Raw genomic sequence first — 10,410 nt, forward strand, 5'->3', positions numbered from 1 at the left:
CTACCGGGCTGCACGACGGGTTGGGCCACAGTTTCCCTGGGCCTCAGCGACCTGGCTACGCGGCAGGTTGGCCTTGGTTGGGCCTTGGCCTTTGTGACCAGTCTGTGGGTGGGTCGGGCCTCAGGGCAGGCCTTGGCCTTAGTGGGAGTGTCTGGGCCTTGGGAGGGCCTTGGCCTCAGTGGATGGGCCTGTGCCTTGCGCGTTTCTGAGCTTCGGCAGCGTGGCAGAGGGCTAGTCTAGGCCGGGGAAGTAAAGGGCTGGGGGTCGTGGCTGCAGGGAGGTAGTGTCCATATTTAATGACGTAAAAAATGCTTCTCTCAGTCTCTCTGTACCATGGGTACCCCGAATTTCCTGATATCCATGCTGATATCCCTCTGTATTTGTTCGGCTTTGTTAGTTTATGCTTCCTTTTCTCTGGAAATGCAGCCTTCTAAGTGGGGTTGCTCTAGCCCTGCATTCCAAGGTCTGCAGGGGGCAGAGGCACTAGCCAGCGTTTGCGTGGAAGCGGGAGCTTTGTGCAGGCAGGGAAAAGCTTAAAATGCCTGTAGTTCCTCAGCAATTTGATCTTTTAAAAAAACGAGTTCAGAATGTTGAAATATAAGAGCTTATGTTTGTTCAAAGTCTGTCTGTCTGCTAGACAGAGATTTCTTATGTGAGATTCCGCCCCTTTTCCCCGAGACCGCCCTACCTGAGCTGCCTGGTCAGGGAAGCGCAGGAAGTCGAAAATCCTCTCCATTAAGTTTTTAAATAAAAATTGTGCATTGAATGTAAAAGTTTTATTTAGGCAGGTGTTGATAACATATATTTATATTTAGTTGCTTGTTACTAAAGAACAAAAGGTTGCTTTTTTTCTCTTCAGGCATTGGGAGAGTCTTTAGGAAAAGGTGATGACCACAAAGACATGGATATCATTACTAAATTCCTCAAGGTATGTACTCCCAGGCTCGGAAAGGAGAACGTTTTGATTAGTTAAGAATTGTTCTTGAATTTTTCAATTATCAAGGGTTTAAAGACTGGAAAGGAAAGCTCTTAAACATTTTTTGACTCTATACTTTGTGTATGTGTAATCCTGGTGTGGTGCTCTAAGATAAGCATTGGAGTACTAATTGTGTGGAGTCTGTGAGTCAAACCCACCTGATGCTTCTCAAAGAGTTGCTGTAAGTTGGAACTGACTCAACGGTTCTTAACAACATCAACAACAATAACTGGTTTTGTTATTGTTATGAACGTAAAGATTTAGAATTAATCAGAGAAAATGTATCTTTTCTTCCCTTGTGACAATTCTCTTTAAAGCTTATTATTATAAATATATAGAAAAGAATGAGAAGTTGAGGAGTGCCTTATTTGTTTATTTTAGCATTCTAGGAAGGAGTGCAATGAGAGGAAGGTTCCAGAGCTATTCGGGAAGGGTGATTGCATTGGGAAAGGAAGAAGGTGGGAAGAAATGGCAGTGAAAACCAGAAATACATCAGTAACCTTTGGAGACGCTGTTCTTTTTTTTTTAGGTCTACAGATCCTACCTATTCTTGCTGTGATTCGCTCTTTCCATTTATTGTTACAGCATGTCCGTATCTAATGGTCCAGGCAAAGTGTGGGAAAATCCCAGACTCAATCAACATTTACTCACAAACTATTATTGCTGTCTGTCCAGAAGATTTAAATGTTAGAAGTACAAGATATTAACTGATTAAAATATCATAACTTAATTTGATAATTATCTTTTACAGCTTGCTTACATACAACATTGGTCATCAATATTCAGAGTATATTGGGGATATAGTATGGGACTTAAGAAATGAATTAGAATTTCCTCTATGAGTGGTGGCCTCTTCTTGTATTGAATATCTGTATCCACTAGAGGGACATGTTGTTCTCAACCCTCACTGTTTGCATGTCTCTAGTAAGGGTGTACTTTATACAGCTAAACTCAAGGGGCATGAGGGAGTTTTCTTGAGGAGGGTGAGGGTAGGAAGGGATTGTCTATCTTTTTTTTAATCCCTGTTTCTTTGGTGTTTTTTTCTTTTGTCTGACACTTTAGTGGAAACTTTTAGTTAAGTTGTGAACTCTTACAAGAGACAGTCCAAATGCTACAGTATTCTTGGAAGTTGTTGTTAGGTGCCATCAAGTTGGTATGTACTCATGATGACTCGATACATCACAATGAAGCACTGCCCAGGAGAAAGGTCTCTAATACTATGTTTGTGACTTGCTGAAGGCACAACTTCAAAATATATAGGAAAAATAAGCAGGAATAGTTCCTTAGTTAAATACCATTTGATGATGCACCTGCTCCTTACTTAGAGACAGGGTTACGTTCTAAAGACACAGTTGTTTTATAAAATCAGTGTTATGCCAGCAAGAGGAGACTGCAGAGGTGGCCCCAGTGCCCTTGGCATTACTTTGTCCTCAGTACCTGTGTGCTCTGGACCCCAAGGCCCTGCTGGCAGGGTTGAATCTGGGGCCCCAAGGCTGGACCAGAGGCATAGGTGACTGCTCTGACTCTTGGACAGACTGTGGGGCCAGAGGTCAAGACAGTCAGTTAGAGTTGCTGCCTGTGCCCCTGCCCACTTCCTCTGGCTTGCTGGGAAGATCCCACAGAAACAAATGACACTGTCGTCTTGGAGGGATTGGAAACTGAAGCCAACAGCCTGGAGGCTAACAGCTCCTAGGAAGAGGAGCTCAGTAGCCCAGGCCATGGGGAAGGAGGAGGTGGCCAGTTTCCACTGCAGGCTCCAGGCCCCAAATTATCCCCAGTACCCTCCCCATTGCAGGACTTGGTCCCTCCAGGGCACCAAGTAAAGAAGAATAGCAGCAGCAGCCTCCACTAGCCCTGTCACATCTTGAGCCCCTCCAGCCACTCATGGACCCTTCTTAGACGGGCTCCCTCAAAATCCGCCTCAGTTGCCACTTTCACAGAAAGAGCTGTGGCTCCTTCTTTGGGGGTGGGCCCAGCAAGTAGCCTCTGGAGAGCTGGCTGCTTCAGCTGCGAGTCTGACAGGCAGGGGTGGTGCTGTGGGCAGGAGCCCAGATTAATGTACAAATGGTTGAACAGTAGGTTTTATATTATTGCCATAAATGTGAAATGTCAGACAACGAGAAAGCTGTTAAGTGAGGAGTAGATGTAGCTTATGCCGGGAGAAATCAGCTTTAAGGGAGGCTGTACACTGCTTTTTGTGTCTGCGAACTTGTAAACGTATGGAACCACTGGGTGGCATTGTAGCCTAAATTTACCCTTTCTTTTAACAGTTTCTTCTTGGAGTTTGGGCTAAAGAATTGAATGCCAGAGAAGATTATGTGAAACGAAGTGTACAGGGTAAACTGAACAGTGCTACTCAAAAACAGACTGAGTCATACCTCAGACCACTTTTCAGAAAGTTACGGAAAAGGGTGAGGTTTCTTTTAAAATGCTCTTAACCAACCTTTATTGTTGTGAATAAAATATATAGGTTTAAAGTAAATGCAAATCTTGTCTTTCAGTTCACACAGTAGCTTCCAAAATAAAAAAGTTATTTTTTATTCTTTTTTTCCAGAATCTTCCTGCTGATATTAAGGAATCAATAACAGATATTATTAAATTCATGCTACAGAGAGAATATGTGAAGGTACTCTGAAATCATTTGCATCAAAATTATGGTTGTAAACATATCTGGGTTTATATACATTTTGCTCATTTGGGGTGGGGGCATTTTATGTGGCAAATTTATAAAAATAAATGTGAAATGGACTGCAAGTTTATTTTCTATTGTGTTGTCAACTTGATTGTTAGGGCATGAATAACAGACTTTTATCACTCTTAGGTAGGTCTAAAGGCTCTTGAGATAATGAACTGTATGAAGGCAATGTTTATTTTATGAATGGGATTGAATTTCAAAAGTTTGTAAATGGTTCATTATGACTTGGAACAATTTCCTCATAGAAACAACGTCAGACAGATTAGTAGTTTCCCAGGCTAACTATAAAGCCCACTTAATCCACAATATAGCTGAACTATTGTACTGATGATACAATGACATTTAACCACTCTTTATAATTATTTCAATGGGAAAATGTTCATAGCAAGGCTGCCAGAATTTATCTTTCCCATTTCAGTGCTGCAACAAACAGGCTCTGGGAGGAGGTGGCAGAGGGAAAGAGCTCTGCTTCAGATGGCTTCTTTAGAAGGTGGAGGACACAGGGCGTCCCACTGGTAAAGGGAACAAAAGAGAAGGGCCTGATGTACTATAGAGTGGAGACTGGAAATGGGATACTGCTTGATAGGCCATAAGCACAGTTTGAGGGAAGAGGCTCCTAGAATTGTCCCTTCCTAGAGTGTAGTTGGGAGTGTTGTTAGGTGCCATCGCCTCTGTTCCAGCTCATAGAGACACTACATACAACAGAACAAAACGCTGCCTGGTCCTGTGCCATCCTCATGGTTTTTGCCTTAATTGAGCCCATTGTAGCCACGTGTCAGTTCCATCTCAATGAGGGACTTCTCTTTTGTTGATCCTCTACTTTCCCAAGCATGATACCCTCCTCCTGATCACAGATGCAAAGTTGTTGTTGTTATGTGCCGTGGAGTTGGTTCCAACTCCTAGCGACCCTGTACAGGGTTTCCAAGGCTGTAAGTCTTTATGGGAGCAGAAAGCCTCATCTTTCGCCCGCGGAACAACTGGTAGTTTCTAACTCGCTTGCAGTTCGCAGCCCGATTCGTAACCACTACACTACCATTGCTCCTATATGCAAAGTACATGAGACAAAATCTCACTGTGCTAATTTCTAAGGAGCATATTGGTTGTACTTCTTCCAAGACAGATTTGTTCATTTTTCTAGCATTTCATAGTATAATCAATATTCATTGCTGATGCCATCATTAAAAGGCACCAATTTTCTTTGGTCTTCCTTATTCATTGTCTAACTATTGCTTGCATATGAAATAATTGAAAAGAACGAGCGTCCAGGGTCAGGCACACCTTTGTCCTCAAAGTGACATCTTTGCTCTTTAACACCTTAAAGAGATCTTTTGCAGCAGAATTGCGCATTGCAATACATCATTTGATTTCTTTCTTTTCCTTTGTCCTTTTTATTGTGAATTAAGTAAAGGTTTACTGACAGGATCATTAGTTTTACATTCAACAAGTCATATACTTTGTTTCATCTCACTGATTGCTCTCCTGCAACAACAGTTATCCCACTTCCTCCCTGGGCTTCCTAGTTCCATTCCAGCCAACTTCCCATCCCTTCTCACCTTTGTCCTTAGATTTTTAAATGATGGACTGTTCCACCATCATTCATAGTGAGTATACCTTATTAGTATTGTTGTCCTCCCCCACACACCCCCACCCCATGCTTCCTGCATGGTTCAATATTTTGGTCATAGATATTGCAACTTGAAGGTTGAATTTTTCCTTCACATCTTTTAGCTTGAGAAATGCTGAGAATGCTCTTCCCTTTTGATTTGAAACTTAAGGTTTTTGTATCACAGCAATACACAAGCCACCACAGCACAACAAACGAACAAGTGGTAGTCCAAGAGAATTTTGTTGTTGCTGTTAGATGCCATTGAGTCGGCACCGACTCATAGCAACGCTGTGCGCAACAGAACAAAACACTGCCCAGTCCGGGGCCAACCATCTAATTGTTGCTACGGCTGAGCCCATTACTGCTGCCCCTGTGCCAGTCTATCTCGTTGGGGGTCTTCTTTTTTTTTCTTCGACCCTCCACTTTACCAAATATAATATCCTTCTCCAGTGACTGGCCCCTCCTGACAACATGCCCAAAGTATGAGAGATGAAGTCTGGCCATCCTGGCTTCCAGGGAACACCAAGAGAGTAGGAATTGAGATTTTCAGTGCAACAGGTGCAGTGACAGTTTCAAAGCCACAGTTGGGACTCTGACAGAAAAATGAGATGATGTTGGTCACTGCTGTGCTCTTGAGTATTTGTACTCTTAGGAAGGTACTGCCTGCGTTCCTGATGATTTACTTGTTTAAAGCCTCAAGCTTATGAGGTTAAAATAGTGATTTTACTCCATGTAAGAGCATTTGTAACACTAGAGTAGGCAGTTCAAACCCACCATCCACTTCTTGAAATTGCTGTGCAGGGTCGCTGTAAGTCAGAATCAACCTAATGGCACTTAACAATAGCAAAGAGCTAGTTCGTATTTTTTTTTTTTTTTCAGATAAAAGATTTTTGTCTTTTGGTAAGAAAGTTCATTTTTGGTTAGTTTCTATATAAAGTGCATAATCCTAACTAAGGAAGATTGCATTGGGATGGCTGGATGAAGTTATTACCACTGTGAAAAGAATATGAATCACTTGCATACTAAAACAGATGCCTTTCTTCTTGTTACTTATTCTCATACCGTGTATGAGAATCGGGCGAATGTTCATTTTGTATAAACTCCAGTAAAGACCAAGAAACTTCCATAGTCGATTATGTAGAAATTAGGAAAATCTAATTAACTGGAACATTTTGTCATTGAATACTCAGTGTTAAAATTTACACGTGACTAGTGATAAAAATAGAGACATGCCCTCTTAAAATTGTTGTTGTTGTTGTTCTTAAGTGCTATGGAGTTGATTCCAACTCATAGTAACCCTAGATAGAGTTTCCGAGGAGCAGCTGCTAAGTTTGAATCACTGATCTTGTGATTCACAGTCCAGTGCTTATCCTACAGTGCCATACCATCTGTAGAGCAGAGAAAATTGAAGCGCATTGTTAGAATAGGAAATGGTCTTTCAGTTAGCCTATGCACAGTGTGTAAATTTTGTTTTTGTTAATCAGCTTTACATAGCACCTGGCTCTATGTGATTAGCACTGGACTTAAAACCACAAGGTTTGTGGTTCAAGCCCACCAACTGCACTGCAGGAGAAAGATGAGGTTTTCTGCTCCCACAAAGATTTTGTACCTCTTAAAAATGTATAAATGTAGATAGTTGTCATCAAGTTGATTGGTACTCTATATATATATAAATAAAGATATATATATATTTAAAACCTCTGAGACCCTTAAACAAGGTCACTATGAGTCAGAACTGACTCGATGCCACTTAATAACAAAACAACATATCACAAAGGTTTTTAATTTTTGAATTTAAAAATTCTTTGAGACCTGGCTCTATAAGCTTTCTCAAAACCCTCAGGGTCTTTAAAAAAATGTACCTGTTTTTTTGTTTTTTGTTTAATCTCCTCTTCTTATACTTCATCATTAGCCGAACTTGCTTTTTTAAAATAAAAAAAAAAGAGCCGTCATTTGTCTTCATTGATCTCTGTCTTCACTTCTTGTGAATCTTTTATTTTAAAACTTTTGGCAGGTGGGAGATTTGGAGAAGCCAAAGTGAAACGATCTCATTCTTTAGGTATTTGACTTGAAGGCCAGCATTTAATATCTGTTTACACATCTGTTATGGACCCTAGGTGATGTTCCCAGCACACAGAGCTCCCGCTGGCTGTGTTGAGAGACCTGCACTGCTGGGCAGGGAGTGGATACAGTTTCAGGTTGGATTATGAAAAACTAGTTAGCTTCTATCTTGCATATGACCACCTGTGGAGAAGCCTGGGTCTAGAGGAGAGCCAAACTAGAGTTCCTAGCAGTGCATCAAATTACGTACCTGGTAATTCTGTATCTGAAACATAATTAATTTCTAATGTACAAAAGCCACAAAGGAATGGTTGTATTTTTTACTCGAAAACTTAACTTTGGTTTCTTATTTCTGTGGACATTTGTGGTCCGGGACAGGGCAGTCAGTGAGTTTCTTTTGTGTGAGTAATGGGAATGGGAATGCTTTGAGAATGCTTAAAGGATGGCTGGAAATTAACTCATAAGGGACCATGAAATATTTGAAGTAAAAATTTGAACCCATGCAATACTTTTGCTTTTCTGATCTTTCCTCAAACTTTACTTTTTAGGCTAATGATGCCTATTTGCAGATGGCCATTGGAAATGCCCCTTGGCCCATTGGTGTCACTATGGTTGGTATCCATGCCAGAACTGGTAGAGAAAAGATTTTTTCCAAGCATGTCGCACATGTTTTAAATGATGAAACACAGCGGAAATATATTCAGGTAAGCATTTTAGGGGGAAAGAAATTTTTCTGGTGCTTTATTTTCTATGAAATTCCCCAAACTATTAGTTTTGAGAACAGAAAAAGAATTACAACAAAAGAAACAAAATATGATAGGATAAACAATCACAGTTTGTAAGTGCAGTACATATATTTAAGCTTTTTTTTTTATTCTACTTTTTTCTTCTGTTTATTTTGCTGTATGATATTGGTAAAGCTTTTTAATAAAGTTTTTATTGTGAATTGAGTGATAGTTTACATGGGAGAACATCCGTTTTACACTCAGTGAAGTTTTGTTTCATTGCAATGATTATACTCCCTTCCATGCATCATCATTCAAAAGCATTTGCTTCTATTCTCTCTCTCTTTTTTTTTTTTTTCAGATGTACACAAAAACACTCAGGAATATATAATCATTTAAACAACTAAAGGGCACATTCTACAAGCCTGCCTCCTGGCTGCCAGCACACAGCCTTTCCCTTTCCTGAGTCTAGCTAGAGTCCTCAGTATTTAAGCTTTTTGAACTGAACATATTTAAGGAGCCCTAGTAGTGGTTATGAATCGGGGTGTGAACCGCAGGTCAGCAGTTCGAAACTACCAGCTGTTCCATGGGAGAAAGATGAGGCTTTCTTCTGTAAAGATTTACAGCCTCAGAAACCCTGTACAGGGTCGCTCACTATAAGTCAGAACCAACTCCGTGGCACATAACCACCACCACCAGTGTGGAGTCCTGAAGTATCCCCCATTAGTCAGGGATCTGACATTAGTCTTTCTGGACAGATCATACTATGTCTTGTTGTGGTGCCGTAGGATAAGCAACAGACCTGTTGCTGTGGGTTAATGCGCCAGATTGCAGAGCCATTTGAACTGCAAGGTTGGCAGTTCAAGCTCAACAGCCGCTCCTCAGAAACCCTATACAGGGTTGCTATGGGTCAGAACTGACTCAACGGCACTTAAAAACAACAAGTGGCACTGTGGGATATGGATTGGACTGTTAACCTCAAGATTGGCCATTCAAACCCACCAGCCTCTCTGAGGGAGAAAGGACTGTCTGCTCCTGTAGAGATTTACAGTCTCAGAAACCCTCTGTGGTGGCACTTTGAGTTGGAATCACCTTGATAGCAGTATGTTTGGGTATGGGGTATATGATGTAAAACAGGGTGAAGTGTTGTATTTTTTAGCATTGTTGTTGTTAAGTACCATGGAGTCAGTTCCGACTCATAGCGACCCTGCACAGAGTTTCTGAGACTGTAAATCTTCACAGGAGCAGCCTCATCTTTCTCCAGCAGAAGGGCTGGTAGTTTCAAACTGCTGACCGTGAGGTTGGCAGCTCGACTCGTAACCACTATGCTACCAGAGCTCCGTAGCATTAAGTAGCATTTAAGAGCACCTCCATGGTGAAGTGAGTCATAAGTGTTTTTTAATTTATTTTCTTTAAACTGCGCATGTCCCACATAAACTTCTTAGCGCTCTTGTTAGATTAGGTATTCCTTCTTAGTAGGGGAAAAAACAACTAAAATTAGGTTTTTCCCAACGATCATAAATCCCAGATTGTGTCCATGCAATGACCTTTGCTGGATGTTAACTCTAAAGCAGTCTTGAAAATGATACTCTAGAAGTTTAATTAAAATATAAAGTTCCCTTAAAATTCGTAAAGTACTTCCAGATTTTTATGCCAGAGAAGAATCATTACCATATTTATGAATTGTCTTTTGTATGTATTTCAATTCCAAATACTCAGTGTGGGTTTGTATGTCAGGCTTTATGCCTCAGTCACAGGTATTGGCATTTTAAAATAGGATTTCAATGTTTTGCAAGTTCAGTCAACTTGAGACAGAAGAAATTACTAGAATTCTTCAATTTCATCATCACGGGCTTTAGTGGTTGATACATAAATTTGAATAATGGTTGTATTAACTGGTTTCCTTGTAGATGTATGGATATTATCCTGCCATAGACAGCACTGTACTTCAAGATAGATCTTGAAATGTTCTTTTTGTTCATGAATGCGACGCCATTCCTCGTCACTTTGTCATTCTCGGCATAGTAGACCACATGATTGTCAGATTCAGAATGGCCAATACTAGTTCATTTTACCTCACTAAAGCCTAGAATGTCTAACTTTATGCGTTCCATTTCATTTTTTACAACTTCCAATTTTCCTAGATTCATACTTCATACATTCCGTATTCTGATTATTAATGAATATTTGCAGTTGTTTTTCCTCATTTTGAGTTGTGTCCCCTCAGCAAATGAAGGTCTTGAGACCTTCATCATCACGGTCAGCTCTGCTTTGAAGACGCAGCTCTTTCCCAGTTGTATTTTGAGTGCCTTTCAACCTGACAAGCTCATCTTCAGGCACTATGTCT

At 40.7% G+C, this 10,410-nt stretch overlaps 1 protein-coding gene across 1 annotated transcript in view; it reads left to right on the forward strand.

Moving 5' to 3' along the window:
- Positions 1-10,410, forward strand: part of PRPF18 (pre-mRNA processing factor 18) — a 108,861-nt gene that overhangs the window by 71,944 nt on the left and 26,507 nt on the right. Inside the window, exons 8-11 of the mRNA XM_006872614.1 lie at positions 860-928; positions 3,247-3,387; positions 3,531-3,602; positions 7,887-8,042. Coding sequence (XP_006872676.1) covers positions 860-928; positions 3,247-3,387; positions 3,531-3,602; positions 7,887-8,042 — 438 coding nt within the window. The remainder of the gene's footprint in view (positions 1-859; positions 929-3,246; positions 3,388-3,530; positions 3,603-7,886; positions 8,043-10,410) is intronic.

The sequence above is a fragment of the Chrysochloris asiatica genome, unplaced genomic scaffold (genome assembly GCF_000296735.1).
Source record: "Chrysochloris asiatica unplaced genomic scaffold, ChrAsi1.0 scaffold00206, whole genome shotgun sequence".
Taxonomy (NCBI): Eukaryota; Metazoa; Chordata; class Mammalia; order Afrosoricida; family Chrysochloridae; genus Chrysochloris; species Chrysochloris asiatica.